The sequence below is a fragment of the Drosophila erecta genome, unplaced genomic scaffold (genome assembly GCF_003286155.1).
Source record: "Drosophila erecta strain 14021-0224.00,06,07 unplaced genomic scaffold, DereRS2 tig00000092-arrow-pilon, whole genome shotgun sequence".
NCBI classification, from domain to species: domain Eukaryota; kingdom Metazoa; phylum Arthropoda; class Insecta; order Diptera; family Drosophilidae; genus Drosophila; species Drosophila erecta.
The window spans coordinates 11,435,467-11,462,700 of record NW_020825207.1 but is presented as its reverse complement, the minus strand read 5'-3'; the positions used below and the strand labels follow the sequence as shown (position 1 = coordinate 11,462,700).

The following is a 27,234-nucleotide window of genomic DNA, read 5'->3' as shown; positions in this document are numbered from 1 at the left end:
GCTAGGCATTTATTAGGAACTATAGTTTTCTGTAACTAGCCTAGATGGTTATTTTTCCCTGTGTAAGAATAGCTTCCATTGTCCTTGCGCGCAGTGGCTTATCGGCGGACATCTCATCGTGCCATCGCAACGAGTGCTGCCAGGGAAATTGATAAATTGTGGATTTTAAGTGGCCAAGAGCGCGAAGGGATGGGGTTTCAAATTATGACTTATGAACACGGGTCCGTCGTCTAATGCCGCCGCTTGGGGAATGCAGCAAACGCCGCTCGTCCGACAGAAGACATTTCACCGAATGCCAAATTTGGCTCATGCCATGGCGCCACACCATCGGCAGATCGGCAGATCGGCGGATGCCCAGTGGAATAGGTGCCTATGTGGCAGCTGGTCCGATATGGACAGGCTAGCGCCCGATAAGGAGCGAGCACGTGTCGCCGGCGTCTCCAGAGGAGCGACACGCGGAAATGCTCAAAGGCGATCCGTGCAGGCAGATGTCACCGTGGTCCAAGATCGAGTTTAAGTGCACAGAGATTTCTGCAGAAGCAGCCAATGGACGGACATCAATCAGGCAGCAGGCACTTGCAATTGGAAGCGGCATCAACCTGATCGATGGACTTGTTTCGGGATTCAGTGCACGTGCCTGCTGCGTGGTAATATACACTTGCGAAAATATTCCCTCCCATTAAGTGCAGTATCTATAAGTCAAGTTCGAATGCAGCACCTTATATATAGTTCTTTTATACAGCTTACAGATATTTAATAGCAGTCTGCCAGGTTCCCTCTTTGAATCGTTAAAAAAAATCGGATCGAGGTAATATTTTTTTGATGTGCAGACCGCTTTCCTCAATGAGCCGCAAGCCATGATCCATGGGGCCATGCCAGATTGTGTTTTCCGTCTAAATCGCCTGCGATCGGATCGCTTGAATTTACGAGCGCCCGCCTCGTTCTCAGAATTCCGCAGGCTGCCCAGTAAGTTCGATTCGAATTACAGACAATCTTGCCCTGGGAATTGGACCCGGAATGGGAATGCCAGTCCGACCCTAGACATCGCTGACAATTATTGCAAAGCAAACATGCATAAATTGGCATTGCCATTGCCCCCACTGGCAGCAAATGGATAATGGCTAATGGCCATGCCCCGTAACTCGACGCCAGCCAGACTGAGTTGTGCCCCTCCGAATCCGAGTCCCAATCAGACTCTGGAGTGCCCCTTGGCCGCTGGCACTCGCTCTGCACTCCACTTCCTTCCGCGGCCATGGCATCGGAATAAGAACCAGCCTGCCACTCGGATTGGGATTCGGACACATCAGAGTGCTGGATGCCACCCCAGACGCAGTGTCGTCGCGGAGAGTTGCAGTTCGTGCCTCTGAAACTGATGCCACACACGAGCAAAGAACAATAAACACAAGTTGGAGCTGTGGATCCTCTGCTCGAGCGGTGGAGGAGGGGTCAGGATGAGGAAGCTGAGAATCAGCAGCTGAAGTTCCCACAGGCTATTCGATTCCCACTTTCTGAGCTGGTCGAAAGCGATGTCTTTTTCATGGTTTTGGTTGGCTTTTCCAAACAGGTCATTATAGTTCAACTCAGTTCTCACAGATTTAATTTAATCTTAACGCCCCTAGGGTCCTCATATATTACCACATACTCTGAAATAGCCCGCCGATATAAAACATGAGGTATAGTTTGTTTTCATATATTTTAATTTGATTTCATCCACTTGCATTTGTTGCATTGGTTTTCGTTTTCGTTTTGTTTTGTTTTTTTTCTTCATCTCTTGGGTATTCAAATATATCGTAAACTTACAGTTCCAGCCATACAAGTAGTATATAAAGAGTTATTATAGTACTTTACATTAACATTAAACTTTAAACTTGATTATTTTGTAGAATCGAAAAATGGCAAAGAGCTGTCTCCCCTTTCCGCCGGTTAGGTGCATAAATAGCTGGCGATATTTGTATAGATATTAACACAGTTTGGATAAAAGTTGGTTAATTTTGCGATTTGAGATAAGCGGGATTTCGAGTTGGTTAAGTAGGTTTGAGTTCTAGGGAGCTGGGGATCTGGGGCTCGTCAAGTTTCAACTAAGCAAAAATACTGTTGTGCAGTTCTCATAGTAGTTGGGTAGGTCCTCATCCTCGTCCTTTCTTGAGCTTATACTTTAAGCGAACATTATCAAGTACTTTCGCTAGGAGTGCGTTAAGTTCTAAGTACACTTAGCTAAAGCTTAGCTTAGGTTTAGTTTAAGTTATAGTTATAGTTTGTTTTTAGATCAGTTTAGTTTAGTTCAGCGCAGCGACGAAACACACATACAGCAGTACAAATACAAATACAAAACAGGCACACAAACAACAGGCTCTCCAGATAAAACTCCATTACTAAAGCTAAAATAAATAAAACTTAGGCTACACAAAAATGGCGACAGGATGGGTTTCGATGCTATGTGTGTGTGTCTGAATACCATACACGTGTATCATGTGTATCCGGACTATCTATATCTGCCTACTCCAGAGGACGTTCAGCTTAATACTGTGGCCGGGCTGTCATGGGAGCGAATTCAACTAGGGTTTCCCCACGTTCTCTGGCACTTTTGGGGGCCTCTAAAAGTATGCTATGGATTGCGGCCCCCACCGCGAGAGTGTCTGTGTGGATGGGCGTGCTCATGAATGTGTGTGTGTGTGTGTGTGTAGTAACTAAATGGGTAACTAAAGTTAAACGGACAACTAGCTTAGTGGAGGGGCGGCGGCGTGCGATCCGGCGCACGCGGATAGAGCAAACTGCTGGGCACATGCTTCAGGATGAACTCCTTCTGCAGCTGATCCTTGTCCAGTCCGTTGTGGCCCTGCCTGTCCAGCTGGTTGTGGCCTCCCGGCTTGTGCCGCCCCTTCTGGCCCTGTTTGCTCCGCTGCTGGCGCTCCTGTTGCAGCTGCAGCCTCAGCTGGTTGTTCTTCCGCCGCCGACCCTTCAACCGTCTGAAGTTGGGATCGCCGTAGAACTGGTTGCCCTTGAAGCTTGACAACGTCGCATTGCGACGCCAGCCTGCGGGGCAATTGGTGGCGCTCCTCCAGTCCGGCAGCTGGACGCCCAGTCGCCGGCACTCGTGGGCGTACGCCGCAAAGCTGTCGCAGTGACAGTCGCCCGATGGACAGTCACACACGTCCATCCGGCAGGCGGCCTTGTAGTTCTCCGGATTCAGCCGCTCGTGGCACTCGCCGAAGAGCGCCGGAACACTCAGTGGGTGGCAGTAGAAGTTCGACTTGCGCTTGTCGCAGGTGGGCGTGGCAGCCAGGAATTCACGCTTGCGGGAACAGGACTTGGGGCCACCCACCTTCCAGGAATTGGCAAAGTGCCAGACCTCGTTGTTCCCATGGTTTCGTCCATCCTTCCCCGTGAGATCATCACGCGAGCTGCCGTTGAAGTTGCCACACAGACCACACAGTCTTTTCTTGAATTTCGCCGGCACCGAGACCTGCAGGAAGCCGGCTCCATTCCACTCCAGGGTCAAACCCATTTCTGATCTCAGCATCACCGCTTCTCCGTCAGCCAAGCGCTCAATCGAGACGTTCTGGCCACCAGCTACGACGAAGTAGGGCAACGTTACCCTAGTCCCATTCACCTTGACCCGCATTCGCTGGCCGAGATTGACCTTCAAGTTTCGCAGATTTAGGGTCACCGTCTTGGCCCAGCTGGCACGCCGCGTGCCGCGTCCCTCGTTCGTCAGCCGGATGTGGAACGTTTTGCCCAGACAGTCGGACGCCAGGAGGTACTTGCAGCTGCCCTGGAAACTGAAGAACTTGCCGTCGAAGGTGCGGAAGTGGGGATCCCCGAAAACGGTGCACGTGCCGGCCGTCTCCACGCACCGCTGGCAACATTCCCCCGGCGGCTGCTTCAGCTCCTCGTTCGCCCGGCACTTGACCGCCGGACAGCGCATCTGGGCACACCGGATGGTTCCGCCGTTGCAACGGCAGCTGCGACACGGCCCCATGTCCCACGTCTCGTTGTTCTGGTACACGACCCCATCCAAGCTGCACTCGCTCCGCACTTCGGCCACGGCGCAGCGTGGGCAGCAGCCATCCGGCTCCTGGAATTCGGCGGCGCACTCCAGGATCGGGCAGGTGGGTCGCTGGCACACGGAGGTGCCGTTCAGGCAGGTGCAGTTCGTACACCGGTCCGGCATAAACTGCGTCTTCTCCGGATAAACACTTTTGTTGAAGAGGCATTTACCTGGAAAATGAAGGTAAATATGATGTATATGATTTCATAGTGTCATATATTAAGGCTTAGTAACTTAGATTTCATACTTCTAAAATACTTCGACTTCGACGGAATTAGAAAAAGTAAAAATACTTATTTCTGGTTTTCCATATACCTGTGCGTATATATAGTGTTTATAAATAACCTGCTAATATATCACATTTTTTAAAAAATTATTTTTGGAATTTATGGCTTTGTTAATTGTATTTTTTGAAGTGCCTCAGTTTTCCATTTGCATAAAATTCGCAACGAACTTGTGTATGATTCAAGTTAATTTCAGTTTATACACGTTATGAAACATATCCACAAAAATGTGAACTATTACCTATTTCCCATGACAACTCACCTGGAACAGGTAGAAAGCTGTGGTTCTGCGGGCAGCGCGGACAGCACTCGTCCGGACGCTTGATCTGCTTGGACATGGGACATGGTAGCACCGGGCAGGTCTTCTTGGAGCAGGTCAGCTGGTTCCCGCGGCACTGGCAGACCAGACAGCGGTCGTCGATGGAGGCGTCCACCTCCTGGCCCTCGGCCACCGTTTGCCCGTTGATCTTGCAACCTGAAAACGACAAGGCAATCCCATCAGATATTAGCAGTAGACACTAGACATTACACATTAGACATCAGACATCAGACATTAGCCATCGGACACTTATGATTTAGTTGGGTTTGATTTGCTTGGCCACGGGCCAAGAAATTTTCCACAAGGCGAAACGGGTTTCCAAGCGGCATCTACCGCATTTGCATAGGCAGCGTCATAGGAGGGCCCCCAGATTCGATGTGTTGCTTTTGTTTGCTCAGCCGCGATCGCAATGCGAATATGCGGGGCGACATTGTCGCCTTAATAGACAATTTAAAGCCCATAAATAAGCGGAGCCAACAATAACAGCCACGTCGTGGAGAACAGATCAAAACAGATCAACGGATCGCAGCATATCACGGGAGATTTGATCGCGGCAGATGGGGCCCATGAATAAATCATTTTGGTAATAGAGACATAAATATGCTGGCACTATCTGCGATGATCTACTTCGCGTTGGGCAATGCCTGGGCTTGTTTTCCCTCTAGTACATAATTAGGAATTTCGAAACGTTTTAGCATATTTTATGCTGCATTGGACCGCCTGTCCAGCTGGTCGGGCGCTCTATTGTCTAACGATTATGAGGCATTAGCGGGATCTTTGGCTAATTTTAGTGAGTGATGCTACTGGGCACGGGAACTGGTCTGGATGTAATCGAGTTGGCCCCAAGACTCACCCTGACAGGTGGGACAGCATTCGCCCGGTCGTGGTGGCTGTAACTGGTTGTTGTCGCACTGCGAATAGCACTTCTGGATCGTCTCGGTGACCACGGTGGCCACGCACTTGTACGTCTTGCAGGGATCCTCCGGATCGCTCCACTCCGAGCCACTCTCATACGACTTGCCACGAAAAGAGCAGCCTGTGGAATGAAAGCAACTCACATAAATAAATGCTTTCCAATACCGTGCATAGTTGAATTTGTTACTGAAAAAGAGGATATATTAACTTACCCTTGCACCTGCGGCAACAAGTTCCGTTCGACTTATCCAGAATGTAACAGTCATTGACTGGGGGACAAGTATCTCGGCAGTTCACGAATCCGTTCTGTAAGTATCGGGTGAAATGAACGACATTGCATTAGTATTAAGACTGACTCGTTTGATCCGTTCCACGGGGCGTATGAGCAATTTTCGCAAATGCGCTTAGCCAAGTGAAGAATGCACATCTGTCTATCTAAAACACAGCTCCACCTGATTAAGTGGCCAGCAATTGCTTTTGAAATTGCCATTGCTCAATGAAGCTGTGAACTCTGACCTTCACTGCAATTTGCTGTGGGCGTGGCAATTGGTTTGTTAGTTATAGAAGAGATTTCCCTTTGGCTTGTATATGAATATATATGAACAGCATTGCTTTGAGTTTGTTCGCTGAAAGTCAAGGTGGAAAATGAGCTGGGATTATGCAAAGTCGACTAATTTATGCTGCAGTAATTTATCCTTAAGACCAAAAGCCCCGCGCTCTCTTTGCAGCTCGTTAGTTGATCCCTCGGCTGATTGCCTGCCCACAGGTAAAGGTAAGCAGCACCAAATCGGCTCAGATATACATATATTTATATGCGCGTATCTATGCATCTGGATTTTCTAGCCATTTGGCTGTGTTAACGACATGCTGACAGCTGCAGCGGGGCGCCTTGCAATTGATGTCGATCATAAGTCAAACTGTTGCAACTTGGCCGGCTTGTGCAATTGCTATTGCAGTCGCAGTCGCAGTTGCAGTCGCAGTTGCAGTTGCCGCTGCCGTTGCCGTTGGTGTTGCCTTTAACTTTAACCCTTGAGTGGAGGCAGTGGAACAGCTGCTGGCTGTGACAGGTTAAAGCCAGATTGAGATTCAGATTGAGATTCAGATCCAGCCGGGGCCGTAATAATAGAGCTCGAGTCGAAGCCGGAGCCGCCACTAATTGTAAATGTATCTATAAATCTAGATAGATGTCGACCAAAAACAGGCAAAATATTTCACTAATTTGTATGCAGTTGCTCTGAACAATGTTGGTTAGTTTCCGAGTCTCCGCTCCGAGTCGCCGCGTATTCGTGTATCTGTGTGTGTCTATAATTTAGTGCAAGCAAACCAGATTGGATCTCAATTTGGATGGGGCCGCAACGTGCAAAATTTGCAATTGTTATGAAAATGAAAATCTCGAGAGTCGCGGTCTCAGTCGCGGTCCCTGGCTGCGAGATGTTTATCATCGTATTAGTTTTAATGGCAGTTGTTAGTTGGAATTTTAATGGCACTTTAGTGCGGCATTGTCGTAACTCCCCCAGCCCCTTTCCCCATTTCCACGCGAAAAACAAAATTATCTTAAGTAAAGGTCGAGCTCATTTTCAAATTAACTAGTTTGTATTGATGTTTTTCATGCCTTCACTGACCTATTCAAAATGTATTGCAATTATTGTGATACGTCTTAGTAGTAAACAAACGCCTTCTGAGTTTCCATAATCCAACCGAATCAGGCCTCAGCGACAATTGTTCTCAGTGCATTTCTTGAAATGCAGTAAGCTGACAGATTGAGTATCACTGTAATCGCTCAGCGTATCTCGCGGATCAAAGTTCACATGCTCTTAAAATCCGGCCAGAGTGGCGACCTGGTCTCGGCCAACTCGCATCCAGCTGTTTATGCTTTGGAATTCTTTCTTTCTAATCGGGAACCGGTATAGAAATATGCCCAGCCAACATGAAAGTTGAGGCATTTTTCTGCGAAAGATTGCCAAAGCCAAAGGCGCCACGATGGCAACCCGAGCTGCTAAGTAGCAGTGGATGATGGAGAGTGGGCATGGATGTGCTTGTTGTTGCTGTTGCTGTTGTTTTCGATCTTGCCCAGCGGCAGTCAACGGCAGCAACAACAAGCTCTGACTTTGTGTGTCCGAGTGTGCGAGTGTGCGAGTGTGTTTGCCACAGTGGCAGAACCACATTTGCAAACGGCCTCTAACGACCTTGCGTTTGACAAAACATGATCGGTTTTAACACCGTCTCCGTCTCCGTCTCTGTCTCCATCTCCATCTCCACATCCATCCGAGCCTCTCTTTCTGTTGGCCATCTCGGAGTTTAGTTGGCCAGGTTGGAGTCGAGTCTGCCGCTCTAGACGCGATGTGAATATGGTAATGGCAGTCTTGTGGTTTTATGGTCATGTGTATTTTGTCACTTGTGGGCTACGGCTCAAATTGGTATCGGAATTGGACTTGGAATCGGAATTGAAATTCGATTCGATTTGGGTTTAGAACGGTCTGCCCAAGAATTTGCAGGAAAGGAGTCGGCAGACCTGTATGAAAATATTTGGCCAAATCTGGTTTGCCCGTGCTCTAGAATTCCATATTGGTAAAAGTGAATTTATTTAGTTAAAGTTATGCACACTAAAACAGCTCTAATGATTTCAATTTGCTGATTTGCCCCTGGCGATCGTAAATCCCTTATTAATATTAATACAGAAGTAAAGTAAAAATGCTAATCCCAGTTCCACTATTCCACTATAGCATTGTACATTTCTGCATTAATATTAATTCCCAGCGTCTAGTTAATATTTATCAATCACTGACTGTATCCTCTAATCACATGTTTACCCATTTCCAGAGTACAAAAATTTAATTTGCAAAATCCCCATAAAAGTCCTGCTCAATCGTGGATGAGAGCATCCCCCCGAAAACCGTTTAAATCATAAGCCATTAAGTGCGAATTCAGCGGATTCAGCATAATATTCGCATAAAGCGAAAATTTGTGGTCCTCCTCAGGGGGTGGAGTACCATTTTCTCAGAATGTCCCTGGCGATTTCCAAGTCCTTTCTATGCATGAACGTATATTCATATATATTTAGACAACAAACGCGCGTCGTAAAGTTTCGACTTAAATGGCTGGTTATTCCCAGACAGACTTACATTACGGGAGCCCAATAAGCGAGCATTATTTATCGGCTTTATGCGTTCAAGCCCCGATTACAGCTTAACGCCTTGCACGCTCCATTGGCGAGCGCTTTGATTTGGGGTCTTAAGAGCGCGTCTAAGAGAAATCGCCTCCAACACGGGTCGAATTCGATTTCGTGAACTTTTAATGAGTCCGCGCGACGAATCCCCAGCGCGTGCGACAGAGATGCAGCGTGCGGTCGCTACGGAAAGAGACGGATATACACCGATGGCGCCTTCCCCAGTAAGGTGGCGCCAGTATCGTATCTTTTTTTGCGGCTTTTGCTGCTTTTGCGTCTTTTTTCGCTCCCCCCGCTGATTTTGCTGCTGCTTTTTAATTTCGGTTACGCCCACTTGACGACGACGACAGCAGCAACAATGGAAATAATAATAACATCGCAGCGAAGCTCAGCCGCAGGCGAAAAAAGATTCAGCGCCGATCGATCGATCGGTTGGATCGCTTGGATCGTTTCGATCTTGGATCGCTGCGATTGATCGGTCGGCGCCAGCCTGAACGCTTGCCGCTCAAATTGGAGCAGCGGCGTTTAGCAGCGCTTAGCGCTAAATTAGCAGCAGGTTCACGACAGCATTACAGTGACAGAAATTCTGTTCAAACCATATTCCAGTCAAGTTCTAACTAACTTCTGCTAACTAGGTAACTAAGAACTTCTTAGCCACAAGTTGTCGATTATAGTAACCCAGGGATAAGCTAATGATCAAAATCAATTGAACTCACATTGATCCTGCAACCTGTAACTCTTTTTTCGCTGCGTGCTGACAACCCTGCCGCTGGCCCCTTTCCCCTCCACCTGTGCCCCCTTCGACCACTCGCTTCTCATCGATCAGACAGATGAGCACGCGCTCGCTTAATGACGACACGAAGCCGCCGTTTGAGCCGCGACAGAAAGGGAAAGAGATGGCGGGATGCTGCGTGAAAGAGAGCGGCGGTTGCTGGCGACGAAAAATCACGGCGGCGGCGCCAAGTGTTTGTCAAACGATCGAGTGCCGAGATCGAATACCCTTGCCAATGCCGATACCGCGGTGCCCGTGCCCGTGCCCGTGTCCATGATGCCTGTAGTACCCGTGATACCCGTCCCACACGGCGGATGACGGCGCGAAACCCGTTTGACGACCTTGGATCATAAAAAATTCAGCAGAGGGAGAGAGAGAGACGGAGAGACAGAGACAGAGACGCAGGCTGGCGAGAGGAAGTGGCGAAGCCAAACAAATGCAAACATGTTCAAACATTCCGACAGATTCCGGCCATTTCTTCAGCTGCTTCACACTCTTTTCCTGTTACACAGAGCACTTTACCAGGCATAGATTTACATTTGAATAATATGATATTTCTACCATTTCTGTCTAGCTTAAAGGCGTGTACTATTTGCTTGAATTTCTTCGCCACATAGCTCGAAATATTCAAAGCATTTTCGGTATTTTTCATTTTGGCAGGCCGCTAAGGATGTAGCTGCAATGACAAGAGTCTGAATGTCCTGCTGGCTGGACACTGGCGACGTCCCATGCTGAGAGGGAGATAGATGGTGGCGGGAAAAGGACGGAGGGCGGGTCGGTTACACGAGATTTATTTTAGCAAGCGTGTTCATGCTATTTCATTTCGTTTCATTTTGTTTCATTTCGCTTTAAGTGACTTTTATCGAGGCCAAAAAGCAGTTCCACTCGCCAACTTGGCAAGGATCCGTGGAGCCTTAAGGAGCAAACCGAGGGGGCAAGCAGAGTCGGCGCGGTGAATGGCGGTATAAATGCGAAATTAAAGTGGCAAGCACTTCTGGAGTCGACTCACCTGGCATTCGCACTTGAAGCAGGTGAAAATCTGCGGCTGGTTCTTCAGTTGGACTTCTTCTCCCTCATTCGAGCAGGATTGCCGCACGCCTGCAAAAAAGAGTATTGGAGCTCGGATTAGTGATGTGCCTGCAGTTGGAGTTGGATTAGGTGGTGAGTGAGTAGTGCCCTCTCGGACCCCGACCTCGACCCCACCCACTGCATTTCCTGCCTCTGACGTTGACTCTTGATGCAATAATACCAAACAAACACAAACAAGACGATTCATTGCGTGTACGAACGCCGGAAATTGCCCACCGACCGAGATCTTATCCGACCACGTGACCCAAAATGGACTCATCCACCCTCTCCACCTCGTCCACTTGCGCATCTCAATCTGATCTCCCTCTGCAGGTCAATGAGATTAGGCCTCTGGATTTATGTACATATGTACGTGCGTGCTTACTGTACACTGTAAGAAATTGTTTCAAGGATATGTGCCCTTTGAGGTAACACACACTTACTCTATTAACTCCTATGACAAATAAAATAAAGACATCTTTTTGGTTCCATTGGTTCCTTGGTGGTTGTAATGTAGCTAGTCGCACAGACGTAATCTTGTATCGTAAACTTATTTAAAAAACATATAATTAACACAAAAATTATCAGTTATTTTCTCAGTGTAAGTACCCTCTGCCGCAATCTGTTGTAGTTGCCACTTTGTTTGGTTTTTACCTTCTCCCTTTTGGTGGCGCTTAAGTCCAAAGTAGCCAAGCGTTGCATGTTAAACATGTTGCCCCAACAACAATAGCAACAACAACAACAACAACAGCAGCAGCAGCAATCATAACAATGGGGCAAGAAAAGGTAAACGGAAACGTCGAGGCAGAGCGAGACGGAAAGGCAGGTAACTTATTGCGGGAGTGAGGGAGTGGGGGAGACACGATCCCAGCAGGCTGAGCCCGCTCTTCTTCTTCCTAAAATGCGAGGACCACCTGCAATGCGCTGATAAACACACACAGACACACACTTCCTCCCTCTCGCTCCCACCCGCTGTTGAGGGCAATAAATGAAGACGCCGGCGCTACACATAAAACAAATGTGTGTTATAACTTTAAATTGTGTAATTTTGTATGTCGTGTCAAGTGTATCTGATTACCTGAATTTGGTTAAATTATAAAATGTATATGTTGTAACAAGTGACATATATTATAGTAAGATCTTTAGAAGGAACAAAACTCTAATAATTGCTTTTAAACACTTGAAAATATTATATTTGACCCCAATGATATTCGTTGTGTACGCGAGCTACCTTTTGGTTCTCCACTTCTCGATTTTCCTGGGTCTTGGGATCTGTGGGCGGCTTTAGGACTTTGTTTTATTCTGTGTTATTATCGAGGTTCCTCCTACTTGATCAATTCCCTTCCCCTCCAGCAACAATCTGTGTAATTTGGTCGCTTGTTTGTTTTTGGTTCGCTTTGTTCTTTGACTGTGGGCCTCGGATGATTATTGTTTTTGGTCCACCCTTTCCTGTTATTTGATTGTGTCCTGCTGATTTCCCCCGCCTTGCCCCATGTTCCCCACATTTTCAAAATCAATTGGAAATTTCCTGAGACGAAATAAAAAACAAATATCATGTTCGCCGGCGGGAGACTTTCTACATTCCTTTCTCTTTTCGACTAGAACAGTTAATGAACTTGGTTCAAGTAACCCGATATCGGCATTGCAATATATCTAATTTATTCGATTTTTATTTACATTTAACACACTCGAAAACCCATAAAAAAGCCCACTCAATTTGTGTGTTTTTTTTTAGAGGAGCCCCGACGAAAACAGCGAAAATAAAATCGCGCCAGTGTTGGCGACACAGACGGCGCTTGAATATGCTCAGTCAGTAGCTAAAGCCGCTGACCACCCCCTCGATTAGGGGCCCCCTCCCCTCCATTAACAAACGCTCGCCGATTAATCAAAGTCGCCGATTAAGCGCCAGTGAATTGAAGGTGAAGGGCAGCAGGGGGGGTTAAAGGAGAGTGGTCGGGGTGACGGGGTTAAGGGGAGCGGCAGACGGAGCCACGTGTTCGAAGTAAATCAAAAAGAGTCCATATAAATTAACCGTGTATATAAGTTATATTGCATTTTGTACTGTTAAAGCAACCCAGTTTAAATTGAAAATCGTGATAAATGGAACTTCTAAAAGTTCCCCCTAAATCTTCAATCTGAATTTTCTATGCCTAGTCATAACCACCAAACACTTTCGGTTATTTGAAGTTACATGCCATGAGTTTTGAAATTTAGACATGTGTGCTTAGTCTTTGATTTCTTTGTGATAGATTCGCAATTAATGGAAACAACGGCCAGTGAAAGGCTGAAACAAGGCTGACTCAGCTAAAAATCGTAAAATAGTTCCGTAGAAAAACGCTCGAAATAACTCTATAACCGATCATATTGCTTGGCAGTTAAAGCTGTTATAAGCTCGTAAAAATCAGTTAAAATCCATGATTCATAGTCATAAGCTGAAGTAAGTCTGGCAAGCCGCTTAGATGTACACATCTGGGGGCATTTTTGAATATGGTTTTCAAGCGGACTGGAATGTGGATCTTCATCAAGGTTAGATGAAAGTTTTACGATCGGATTGGAATCAAAATTTATGACCAAAAAAAAGTGATAACACAATTATCTGATTAGAAATGGGCTTCAAATCATCGTTGAAATACTTTTAAACGAGGTAATTAGTCTGCTCCAGAAAATAGTCAAGGATTGTATTTTATAGAAATCGAAAACCATCGCTCAGGTCTCCTCATATTTCTTTAAAACTTGAAACTGACAGATCCGATTTTTAATCCCAGAAATATCTCAGTAATATGCAAATTACCCAAGGAATTAATTAAACTAGGGGAAAACCATGTAAGTCCAACAGCAATTATAACCATTTCGAACCCAGTAAAACCGTAATGGAACCCAGTAAAACCGTAATGTACATACATATATAGTTCTGTAAGTGAACTCACCTGATAGACTGTTTCCCGCCCCGGCGTCGACAGTTTGTCCTTGCAGCAGGGCCATCAGGACTACGATGAGGATCAGGACCTGGGTGCGTAGACGAAATCCAGGGAGGCGCCGCCTTGACGCCGAAGATTTTCTAGGCTGCTGCGCAGGAAATTTCCACTGGCTACTTGATTGGCAACACATTTTCACAATCGATCGATGTTCGCGGAAATCTTTATTAGTTTTTCCTCTGCCCACTTCTCGTTAACACACTTCTCTCCGAATTATTATTTCTTTGTTGTGGATGCGGCTCGCGTGAATTATGACTGGAAAGAAATTGTGTTTGGGTGGAGAAAGATCACGATCAAGCCGGTTAGTTTAAAAATAACAGCGCAGCGGGCGAAAATAGAATTGTTTGGATATTCTGCAGGTGTCTTGTACCAATTTGTACCTACAACTTTGTTGTTCAAATTAAATTTAGAACCGATTTGTATTTGTCAGTGTGTCAGTTTGGGTGTGTGTCTCTGTGTGTCTCTGTGTCTGTGTCCGTGCAACAACTGGTGTTTTCAATTTTTGGAGAGTGCAAAACACTTGCCGCCCAGGGTGAAAGATTTCGGCCAGTATAGTAAATCATCCCGTTTTGGGTTTTACGACTCCTGCCCGGAACCCAAGATGCGGCCATAACATATACATACATATACATATGCATGCATAGATAGAGATAGCGGCGCCGTTCGAATTCTGCGAATCATCAGAGCAGCCCTCGCCACGCCTCTTTTTGGGAGGTGTTAAACAAGCTGGACATTATTAGTTTTGCGCTTTATGGGTGCGCATATCCGTGTAGATACACGTATCTGTATCTATGTATCCCAAGGTGTGCGCGTGGTGGTGGCTCAGGTAACAACAGATACGAGCCTTATGTGAGGTGGCTCTTTGTTCGAATCTGGCGGATCATAAAAATGTTAATGATCTTTGACGGGCTGGCGCCAGCCAGGGAATATTGTAATGCTTGTTTGAGTTATAATTAATTTCGATGGCGCATAATATTTTATTATTTGTCTTGAACCAGCACAGCACCGCGATTTTCGCCAACGATTTGCTGTTGCTCAGCCTCTCTGTCGGCTATTTATTATTTGTTTTCTGTTTGATGTTTTATTGATTTGTGGCCGCTTCAAAGTGGCGCCAACCAAACGCCGAACGCACCAAATGCGGATACGAATCTCTGTGAATCACCAAGCGCTAATCCCAATCCCCGGCTTAATCCCAAGACCCGGCTCGATTCCCAATCGGAGATCGGGTGACACACCCAGCGGCGATCGGGAGCGCTTGCAAAGAGAGATTGGATTGGCCGGCCCAAATCGGTGCTTGACCTAACAAATGTCAGCGGCATTCGAACAAGTGGATGGCATGGTGGGGTATGCCTATGGACCTGTGGATACCCTGCTCTATATGCCAACGAATCCCCTTTGTAGAAATCCACAAATGTACAAAAATGCAGTAGAACTTTTATTCACGCGATTCCAATTGTACCTATTTCAAGTTGTGGCGATGTACCCCCATTCATTGATATTTGTCACACTCGCCGACCTGATAAGACCTAAGCTCACACTGGACTATACACATGTACATATGTACATATATGTACGTATTAACCCCTGAATAATATGTTAATTTCTGCACTTGATAACGCAGCACACACAGGCGAGGATTGGCGAGTGCAGCGGTTGACTACGTGACGATCGCTCCAAGTGGTGTACAAGTACTTGTGCCCGCTCCCTGCGATTAGGTGCAATTTGTCAGGCGTCAGTTGACAAGGACAATGCAAATCAAAAGTGGGAACTACTCTGTGTACTGTAATTATGTTGTTTATTATTTCAGCTGGCTGTTTCTAGGAAATGGCTCTTTGTTCGAGCACAAGAATTAGATGACTTTGACAAAGTGAAGGTCTCGAAATTAATCGCCATTGAGAATTTCTGCGCTGCCAAAGAAACGAGTCGCAGTTTTCAGTTTTTCTCGCCGATTATGTAACTGTGAGCTTCAATGTCGCGGTGGCTGCCCCATCGCTTCCATTGAAGAGCACTCTTCATCTGCCATTCCAAATACGATTCTTGATTTTGGTCAAGGGCCCGCGAGCTCGAGAGTTGATTTCAATTGGATCGCCTGGGTTCGCGGCTTATCGTGTGGGTTCATTGTTCATACTTTAATGCCCATGGCAATGGTGATCGTGCCACATGTGTGCAGTGTACGCAATTTCAAAATCGCCAAATCAGTTGGTCTTTCAAGCTCGGGGTTAATGTGCGATTGAGTGAATGAGTTGAGAAATCTGAGAAGTCTGATGCCGCGACTGGAACGGGGGCCCAAAGTTGATCCCAAAATAGCCGATCGATCGCAGCAATAGTGGGAATTAGCAGGGCACCTAATTTGAGGTCCACTTCCTAAGACCTATGTAATGTGTGTAATTGTGGCCCAGTCGGGCGGCATTATATGGCTCAGACTTAGACGGCGACGACGGCGACGACGACGACGACGACGATGTCGTGCCAATTAAAGTGCTCGCCAGCCAAGGGCCAGTGATTATGGGCCGGCATTGGGGTTTCTAATGGTTCCCGACATGGCGTCAACCCAACCGACAAGGCCAGGGCAATTAACCGAGCTCGGGGTTGCACTTGAGCTGCAGAAAATTGGTTAGGGTTCTGTTCTGTTCTGCTCTGTTCTTTTCTGGGCCCCAAGTTCTGGCTTTTCGACTCCCCAAAAGGGTTACGCATGGCACGCAGACGGCGTCTAGACGGAGCTCTAATGATCGGTGGTATATATACACTCCTCGCACCAAGTCCATCCTCCGTCTCCGGCCTTATCACACTCTCGCCATCGCGAATTCCACTTAAAAGCCCTGCCCGGCCGGCCGGCCTGCCTCCTGCCAATTACCTTCGGAGTGGACCATGTCGCTGGCTTAATTCAATTAACAGCGGAATGCCAGCGACTTACAACCTACAGCCACATGGCCATTAAGCCCCCAGATCAGTCGTAATCCCCCGCAAGCGGCGCCAAAAAAAAGAGCCCGAGAGCCAGAGACTTTGGCAAATCATGCAAATTCCACGGCCCAACTACAAGACACGACTCCAGCCTCCCCGCTGATTCCGATCGCCGCCTGGCAACTAATTTCAATGTATTTGCATATTGAAGTCTGTTTGCCACAACAATGAGATGGCTAAAAACGCACATTTGTCAAATGCCAGGCCCTTCGGGGCAAGACGCAGCTTTATTTGGTACAATTCCATCTGACAGAAACTGAAACCAAGCCGAAAACCCAAACCCAAACCCAAACCCAAGCCCAAACCGATTACAGCTGCAGCCCAGCAGATGAAGACAAGGCCCATGACGTTGACGATTGCCGATTGCCCAAGACAATGGGCCAACAACAAGAAAACAGTTAACCAATTTCGAATGCCGGGGAGTTTGGGAGGGGAAACGCAAAAGAAACGAATGCACCGAACGACATAATAAAGTCACAAGCCAGACAAACGTATAAAAGCTAACAAAGCTATTAGCCATCATCATCATCATCATCGATGGGGCCCAGCCCAACTGCGGAGTGCCAGGACCACAGTGAAGACCAACCTCAAACTGGTCCTGTCCTCCGTCCTCCGTCGATTTCCTCACTCACAATGGGGTAATGCGATTTTAATAGCGTTCGAATCATTGCCAAGCGAATGAAACAGAACAGAACTGAATCGAGCCGAGCCCAAATGTGCCGGAAGAAGTGCTCCATAAAAGTCACACATCATATGGTTTAATTAAATACGATTTCTTTCGAGGGTTTTTAACTCGATTTTCTGTGTTAGGAAAGGTATAAACTGAAATTCTCCTTTAAATTTAAATGTATTTCAAACCAAATAATAGTTCCATGAAAGTTTTCTACTTATAATGTATCGGCCAAAGTATAAGTCATTAAGCTTAATGCCTAAAGGATTACTAGTGAACCCATACAAATATTAGTAAACCCAGTAAGTGAACATTTTGATCAATAAAAGTTTTCTTTAACTAGCATTTTAATTAAGTAAAAATATCCCATACGCTGAAGTTACATGAAAATGTTTATATCTCCAATAATGCCTTAAGTTTAATGCTCCTTAAAGTATAATAAATCAAGTGCATATGGCTGAAATAAAAACAGATATTGGTTGAAGTTAAATGAATATTAATTGCTTGCTTAAAACAAGTTTTAATTAATAGTAGCTTAGATCGAGTTGGAAGAGAGTTTTTGCAGTGGGAATATAAAAGCTACATTTTCAATTGCCCAAACTGGAACTGTTTGAAGCCCAATAAAAAATGTATATTCATAATTTTGAAATCTACAAAATCTCTATTTATGGTTTTGTGGACATATTGTGATCATCTGTTTATCAGCATTAGCCAATAAACTCAATGCCGTTTTTGGGTCCGCCACCAGATTACTCCAATCCGATCCGATGATATTTCCCTAGCCGATTAGTCACCCCAGAATCTTGGCCATATAAGCACCAGCGAAGTCTCTGCACGGAGTTGTCGTGGCCATGAATCATGGATCATATAAAGCGATTTTTATTATTCTTAACTGCTCATTGGGTTCGGTTCGGCTTGCAAATTATTAATAAACTCGGGGCAAATATGGTGGGGGAATTGATGGGCGAGGGGCATGGGCGTTAGAGTGCGGGTGCTGGCCTCTTGAAATTTGAGTATTATTAGCGAATTTACCGCAAAATCTATAAATAGCCGAACCGTACAATTAATTGATGGACAGACACAGTTTTGGTATTGCGTGTGTGAGTATCTATGTTTTGGGATCAATCCAAAGTCGAACTTACATATGTATGTATGTGCAGAGCTAAAAATGCGATCAAAACAACCAATTCAACCGAAATTCCATACAATTTTTTATTGTGCAATTATTTAGGCGAAAGTTAATCAAAACACTACGTATACAAAATATTCGTTGCCTTCTTTTTGTTTTGTACGAAAGAAAACCGGATTTATTGGTCGAATATGAGGCTGTATAGCTGTAAACAATTTTTTAGAAACAACCAGCCAACGGACCAAACAAAAAACAGAAGAAAAAAACAACAAGCAACAAATTTGAGCAGACGATTTACGGGAATTCCAGCGAGTGACGTGCGGAACCCGATTTTATGATATTTTGGTTGTTGTTGTGAATTGGTAGCCGCTTCTGGCACATTTGTTTAACGACAATCTCCGAGTAGCCAGAAAAAATATACGAATCCTCGGGAACTGTTATCAAACATAACGATTTTGTCATATGAACCGGGTAAACAGAAATCTCACTTTTATTTATTCTCAGTTATAGATGTTATACTAACGACTTGATGGACTTTCCTTCATTTAAGGCATTGTTAGCTCAAAGCTTTAAGTGAATTGCAAGAATTGTGTATCATCGTATAAACATTACTTTTGTTTTCAATAATACATGATATCAAATTGATTCATCGTAAATGCATCAATAAATTTGGAATTATATCCAATGGAAGACAAGTTTTATTAATACCCATAAAGTTGTCATTAGAAATATGTCTGTGAAGGGTATTTTACCGTCGACTAGCGGTCTGCACTATATTGCTTACAAGTTTCGCTTGATACAAGCAATCGAAATGGTTTTCACAGGCAAATTTATTGATTAGCACGCAAATGCGAATTGTTTGAATATTTTCAGCTCTGCTTTGTGGCCAAGACAAGGTGATGGCCGGGGGGTGTTGGCCGAAAGGGAGTTGAATGGGACAGGTGCCGGGGGTAACACTTGGGCGCCACAGCCAGTTCTGTTCTGCTCAGTTCTGTTGCGATCCGTTCCGTTTTGCTCGACTCCAAATGATTCTCCTGACGATATTTCGCTCTGTCGCTCCGTTCTGCTGCTGCTGCTTGAAATTTGATATGGCTATAAAAAATATTACCTCTATATGCGGGCTGTGATGCGATCGGGTCGGCCGTGCATATGGCATATGGCACACTACATTCCGCAGTCGTGATTCAGTTCGCCGCTGGAGTCTAGACTTCCGTTTCTTCCTCTTCTTCGTTTGGCAGTTCGTTTCTAGAGTCTTTCGTTCTGAGTTCGTTGCCAGAGTCTTTCGTTCTGTTCGTCCGTGTTTCGTGTTTGAAGATCGGTTATCGGTTAATGTGTCTGTTAATTCACGTTGATGTGCCCATATATCTTGGCTCTACGATTTCAGTGTTCGACTGTGACATGCAATCACCGGGGAAAAGGGGTCCCGTGTGACAACTCGCAGTCCGGTGCAGTTGCACTTGATCAGCTTCGACCGCTCTGATTGTCTGCTTGTTTATTTGTCGATTAGTTCGGTGTCGTGACGTTGAACCTGCCACAAATACGGGCAGCACTTGCCCGGTAGGTGTTAATTCAATTACGGCAACAATGTGAGTTCAAATCTTAGCTGTTCCAAAAACTAGTGACAAGTCGAAGCTAATAAACAGATCGCTCTTTGGCAGCGGTAAAGGACTATTTGCGGTGTTTACCTTTCGCTGTGTTTAGAAAATCGTTAATAGTTGTTCCGTGACTTGGAGAAAAGTTTCCCTCAGTTTTCATAGAAATATTCGTCTCCTATCTCATAAGCATTCAGTTTGTTTTTTGGTTTTATTATTATTGACGTTCAGAAGTTAAGGCCTGCTAAACTCATATAAATTAGTCTGTTTATGATTGGAGTGCCGCAGCAGAAACATGAAATTAACATATGATTATCACAAATTTTTGCTTCCATTTTTATGGGCATCTCAGTGTTTTATTTTCCTCCGATTTTTTTTTACAAGTTTTCGTGGATTTTGCATAGGAAATACATAAATGCACATTAATACATTTACATACAAATGAGCAGAGCAGCGAGAAACTAAAAGCCTGAGGATTCTCTGTGCCATCTGCATAATTTGTGTGAAATTGCGACTACAAATTGCTCATCTAAACCCTCGTCGCACTCGGACAAAAGATGGATATTGCCGCCCAGACTTCGGCCTGCGACTGGCGGCTGGCGATTTGTGGGATTTATGAACGGTGGAGCCAAGCGCCACACGAGCGCTGTTATCAAGGTGCTTTACTACTCCCATTACCAGCTCCCCCTGGTCGCGAACACATATGGATACAGATAGCTTCATGCTGCTACGAGCCCGCATGTACGATTATAGCACCGACAATTGAAATTGTTTGTTCTCGGGGCGAATTGCTGATTCCGCTGCCAAAACGCGGCCGACATTGTCGAATCGGTCCGGACTCCGGACTGCCTGCCAGGCCAATAGGAATGAATGTTAGTAAATAAATAAATATTGTAAACAAATGTTCGTTTTTTGCTGGCTTGGCATATGTACAGCTGGCTGTTGCTGTGTTTGCTGTTGCAACAAATGAGCTTGTCAAGTTAAATGGCACGCACCAAATGCTGTCAGCGAGGTCGCACACACACACAGACGGCGATATGGACACCAGCACACATGCACGGCCACTGCCGCCATTTTGTCTGGCTGCACTGAGTAAATTGTTGCAATTGCTGACTGTAAATAACCCGAGCACAATGTGGCACAACACGGCGTATTAGTAATCTAGTTTATTTCTGCATGAGGCAGTGCAGCCGGAAGGGAAGTTGGGTGGTGCATGGAGGGCAGGCCATGGAACGTCTGAAAACTTTGATTCCCCTCCACATAAGTTTAAGTTTAGCACTGCGAGCTCTATTTATAAGTAAAATACGAATAACTTTGTGCCAAGCTTGGTGGAAGTAGTGCGTTTCTTAGGGGCTTAGAAAATCAATAAATATTAAAGCGAGCTTTTTATCTTTACAATATATGTAATAACAAACTATGATAGGATATCCTGAATTTTTACTAAGATATTTAGATATCTTATGTATATTATTATTTACCCAAAACTTACCCCATGTACTCAACAGCCCGCCCTCCAAAGAGTGTTTTATTAACCCTCGAAAGACTCCACTAATCGCCAAAGTACACGCCGTTTAGTCTGGCACAACCAGAATGGCAAGATACGGGGCAATTGTCTATTTTTAATATCTTATCGGAGGAATTTTTATTAGCCGTGTATTGTTCTGCAAATATTAATTAGTTTCTGTGATTGTACAACAAAAAGGGAAATTGCTCTGTGGTTCTTTGAGTGTGTGCAAGTGTTTGCGTTGCGTGTCATGGCGAAATTATCTTTTTTTTTGTTTGTGTGACGCAGAGAGAGGGACCCCATCCATTCCTTGCCTGGATTCCCACAGAATCGTTAGTGGGGGCTGGTGAAATTGCAATCGACAGACTCTGCGATGACGCATGCTTTTTCCCACCAGCTTACGTGTGTGCGTGTGTGTGTGTGTGCGTGTGTGTGCGAGTGTGTGGGGTGCGTACGTGTGAGCCTAGACATATGGCGACAAAAAGGCTGACGTCATAAGCTATCCATCTAATGGGGAAATGGAAATGAAAATGGAAAACAGAGTCTGGCGGTCGTAGAAACTACCCCCGAATGCGTGTCAAGACTTTGGACTTGGACCCACCAGTGCCTTTCACTGCCCACCAAAGCCCACCAGTAGCGGGCACTTGGGCACTTGGCCTGGCCCACTTTGCACAGCTGCAACATCTTGCTGCGGCAGACACAGCAGCAGCAAGCTCTCCGTGTGGCAGCTACATGTCCCACAGCCCCACATCCCACGCAGGCAATTAAGAACGCGACTTGGCTATTGGGTTACACTTAAACTTCACTTCACTTCGCTCCGCCCGTTCGGTTTCGTTTTGTAGTCAGCATTTAAAATTATTTATTAGAAGCAACAGTCGGACAGGCGGTGTCACAAGGGGGGACGTTTGGGGGGCATTTGGCGCTAGGGGGGGGGGGGGCGTATCAAATGTTTTGCTTTTTGCTTCTCAGTCTTCTTTTTTCGTTCGCTCTTTGGTCTTCTGTTTTGGGTTTTGCCAAAACGAAACGAGCCAAGCCGGCTTGTTTAAAAAAAGGGGGTTTTTGAATCGGGGGCTTTGAAGCGAGCGGGGGGCAGGGGTGCTGTGGGCAAACATTGGGTGGCGAGGGGTGTCTCCTATATCGTTTGGCGCTTGGCGACAGCAATTTACCTTTAAGCGAATGCAAAAGTATGCGGAGAGCCGAAGAACAAGCGGCGGAAAAAGTAGTCGCAGCCACACAATTACCCCACTAAAAGAATTCTTCGGAGAACGGGAATCGGGATTGGGGGATGGGGTGTGGGGAATGGGGGCTCTATAGCTGGACCATCTCTATAAATAAGTTAACAGTCGCTGGCCGAACCAGCTGAACCATAAATCATAAGCAGACGCGCGAGTGTCGAGTTATTATGCGATCATATTTTAATTGCTGGATTATTATTATGCAGGCAGTGTTGCAGACCGCATTCCCCCCGCGTTCAGCACCACCCCCTCGACAGCATAATCAAGTGCAGCAAACAAACAAACAAAACACCTGCCAGGCCACCAGTTGCACTTGCTGCTCGCCTCTCCAGGTGAGCGTGCGGATTGCAGATCGCTCCTCTCCAGAGTCCAGTGTGCGGAGCAGAACTGAATCCCCCCAAACCCAAAGATTGCAGACCGCAGATCGCGGATCGCAGACCGCCTGGCTCTGCTGTGCCTGGACAGGTGCGTGAACGTGGCCAGCGGGAGCGGGAGGGAGGCGCAACCCGAATCGTATCCTATCGTATCCATGCAATACCGAACAGGCAATACCCTGGAAAGCACGCAGGATGGGGTTTGTAGCTCCTTGAAGTCCATAGGACATTATTAGAAAAGCATATTCTTACTAACGCAAAAAAGATCAAATTTAAGAGAAAATATCCTTCGGCCTTTCACAGCGCACAGTATATTTCCAAATATCTGACCACATTTTTATGTCCACCGAAATTATATACAACTGCCTTCAGCATCCCGTTCTCAATCGCTAAATATGAACTCCTTTCAACGGACTTTCCAACTGTCGACAAGAGCTTCTTTCTGGCCATCTTCATTCAAGAGTTGCCCAACTTGTGAGCATTGCCCATTCCCGGAGCTAAGCAAACAACATCATCCACTTCAATTACCCTTGATCCAAGGGTATAAACACATAGTTTTTTTGAAACCGAATTCACATGCAGCTCGTAGTTGTAGCTGCAGTTGTTATTGTTGATGTTGATGTTGATGTTGGTCGGTGGACAGAAGGGGCAAACGAGTTGGCCCCGCCGCCTGTGTATGTGAGTTGTCAGTTGGCAAAACTGGTATGGTTGCATTTTTATTATAAAGCGAACAGAAACAACAACAAAAAGCGACACCTAGGCAGTACGGGAAAGTCCGTCCGTTCGTCTCTGCCACTGCAACTGGGGATCCGAGGATCGGGGATTGGCTTGGGGAGCTGAAGGATGGGGATGGGAATAGGAATGAGAATGGGAATGGCAATGGGGGACTGTCATCCATGGGCTGGTGTGTCGCCAGTTTAGCCCAGTGCTCGAACTGCTAGTCTGTTCAGACGTCTGTTCTATGGACGTTTCATGGACATGCCGGCGCACATTCATATGAACCCATGTAGCTTTGGCTTATTCCCTGCCCCGCCCCCAACGTAGCCCAATCCCAATTCCAGTCCCCCCTGCAAAGAGCAGTTATTACCAGTGTTATTTACACAGAGATAAATGAAGAATGTAGCAAAAGAATACGTTGTAAACTAATGACACATTAACTATCAAAGAAACATTGTTTAATGCATGAATCCATACAAACAATTTAATAAAACAAATTGGAATTGGAAGAGAAATCTCTGAAAAGTGTATTACTTAAATATGAATTTCCTATCTGTACAGAAGAATCCTTCCGTGTTTTTCTTGCCGTGCATACTTTATTGGATCTTATGTTTGCGTTTCGACTTGTATCTTCGCCTTGTGTCTTCATTGCCCCAGGAGTCGTAATTTGTTTTGGTGTCCTTCTGGCAGACTGTCCTCCTAATGAGCCAGTTTATTGTATTCCCTATTTGTGGCCCCGTCCACCCAAGGATGGTACTTTTTACGGCTCGGTGTGGGTAATACAGGAAATTGCCAGCGATTAGCTTAGTGACAATTCCCGCTGCAATTGGAGTTTAAGTTGCAGTTGCAGCTGCAGCTGCTGCAGTGATTTATCAGCCGGGCCTGACACTTGGCCAGCTTATATATCCATATATCACCTGGAGATATTTGACACACCGTTACTAATTGGTTAAACAATATGTATCACCACTGACTCATGCCCGGCAACAGATAAGGTGTTTTGTGCTCATGCACCCAATCTGAGGCACTTTGTTTAATCGCTCACTTAGTTGGTGGCTGTTAAGCGGCTTAAAGTCGGTACACATTCGAAAAGCTTACTTAGAACGCCTCAATGGATTTTGAATTGGGTTTGTTAAATGATTGCCCAAATGGCTGCTGGGCAATTAAATCCAAATGTGATTTGCGCCATGCCAAATGCTATGCAAATGCTCACAATTAATTGCTTGCCAGACACTCAAACATATGTTTGCTTATTCGCAATTTGATCGGCATTTGATTCCGATTTTACAACTCCTAATGCTAGGCAGTAATCACTTCGAAAGAAATCACGCGAGAGACAAGAGCGAGTGCCAAATGTGATAATAGAATCCAAACAATTAAACAATTTTCGCAAAATGTTGAAACAACAAAGGCAGATAGCACACACGTTCGCAGATACACACAGATAAGTGAAATGTTTATATGTTTCGCATTATAATAAAACAAAATCGCACTTGGTATTATAGCAACAAAGAATCGGGGAATCGGGGAATCTCGGAATCAGGGAATCGGGGAATCGGGGAGAGGCAAAGATTAATTACAAAGGAACAAGTAAAGACGCAAAGTTTACCCGTAATTACACTTCCAGATTTCCAGATGAGGTGCTTCTGCTGCTGCTGCTGCGGCTGGTGGCAAGAAATCGGCGGAATCGAAAATTAATTATGCTTGACATGTTGCCAGCGATCATCAGTTCGCTCCTTCTTGTTGTTGCTGCTGTTGTTGTCGTCGTCGTCTAGTTGTTGCTGTTGTTGCTGCCACTCGAACCGATATGAATCGCATTTTCAATTGCCTGGGCTTGGGTCTATTTTTTATTTGTACTATTTTATACGTATTACTGCGCGAAAAAGAGAGGCCACACCGCGATTGGAAAGAGACGAAGCACTTAGAACTCACTGGCGCATAATTTATTTGAGCCGGCGCGCGCCTTTCATTTCAATTCCCATTTCCATTTCCATTTCGATTTACATTTGCATTTGCATTTCAATTTCAATTTGATTGCGAGTACTTCGATTCGCTTGCCACAGATTACGCATACGCCACGTTGTGCGCGCTGTCCGTCGACGCCGTCAAAGGTTCAATTGCAATTTGCGTTCAATTCAATGCAATTCAATGAAATTGCGCGCCAATTCGCCAGACCCGCTGGAAAACACTGCTAGCCAGTGCCAGTGGAAAACGACGCATTAGCGCACGCAGAAAAACAGAAAATCGGAAAATCACACAAGTGAGAATATCAGAAAATCAAGCTAAGCCCCGCCGCATTAAGCTTCAGTCGCGTTGATAACAAACTTAAAATTCGCCTATGTTGTTTTGCATTTCAATTGCGTTCAGACTACGTTTTGTATTGTAATTACGCTCCACAAAACGATCGTCGCCGTCGTGTGTGAATCGGCGAACGTGAAAATCGCGCGCGAGTTTTCCGATGGATTTTCAGAGGTATTTTCCTGGCCAGCAAATCACAATTACGAGCCACACTCGAGCGCTTCTGAAAAACCGCACCGCTCGCGTGCGCAGCTAAAGTTGAACTGAGCACTGAAAGCGGAAAAAACGCTGAGAAAACTGAGAAAACGCTCGCCTTCGTCTTCGCTCGGGATGGCCTTCGTGCCGCCGAGCCGAAGGCGAAGCAGCGCAGCGGCAGAGGATTGGGGCCTCGCTGGGGCTTCGATTTTTGGGGGCTCGCACTTTGCTGCGATTTTTCTGCGATTGGGAGACTTTTCTGGGGTGGAGGCACAAACGCCAGTCGCGATAGAAACTATATTTAAAGATGACTTCTAGAGTTATGAACTAAATGTTCTGTTTATAATAATTTACACAAAATATATTTGCTATACTTTATTTTACTAGATTTTTACAGCGCCTATAACACACACATTCTATATTCATTGTAGTTGCATGCTTTATACGTAGAGCATATGGAGATAGCATAGTTCAGATAGTTGCTATCTGAATAATAGCAACCAAGTTTCGGGCAGCCGACTTCAAAGGCGCACTTTTCAAGAATTGCAATTGAAATCGAATTTCAATCTACATCCACACATTCCTAAGCGAAATGAACACCTCGGCGATGGCAAAGTGTTAGCAGGGCGAACATGAGAAGCACCCCCCCCCCCCCCCCCCCCCCCCCCCCCCCCCCCCCACCGGGGAATCGGAATCAACACACCTTTGTACCTCTGTAGTCGTAGTAGGCAAATCAATTCAAAACGATTCGATTACGGGAACTTTTGCCAATTAGAATTTGTCAACTGGCATTCCGCGCAGTCTGCCTGGACTTCTTTGTTTTGATAATTCCGAGTGGCTGGGTGTCACGGAGGTATTTTCCCGGCTGATAAAAACATTCCCCGGCTGTAGTATTGATTAGATTGTTTTCCAATCGAACCATGAATGAATTGCAGCTCAAAAGTGTGCAAAGAATGCTGATTAGATCAGTGGGTGTCAGGTGGTCTTGAAGTATTTGCAGTCAGGTGAAATT

General features: G+C 45.7%; 1 protein-coding gene across 1 annotated transcript; it reads right to left on the bottom strand.

Moving 5' to 3' along the window:
* Positions 1 to 1,685: 1,685 nt before the first annotated feature.
* On the bottom strand, positions 1,686 to 26,310 carry LOC6547840 (BMP-binding endothelial regulator protein). Its single transcript, XM_001975015.3, has 7 exons — positions 25,339 to 26,310; positions 13,500 to 13,802; positions 10,514 to 10,602; positions 5,779 to 5,872; positions 5,505 to 5,687; positions 4,595 to 4,807; positions 1,686 to 4,218 (listed from the first exon to the last, which is right to left on the bottom strand). The coding sequence occupies exons 2-7, from the start codon at positions 13,678 to 13,680 to the stop codon at positions 2,723 to 2,725; spliced, it is 2,256 nt and encodes a 751-aa protein (XP_001975051.1). The 5' UTR covers positions 13,681 to 13,802; positions 25,339 to 26,310; the 3' UTR covers positions 1,686 to 2,722.
* Positions 26,311 to 27,234: the final 924 nt, after the last annotated feature.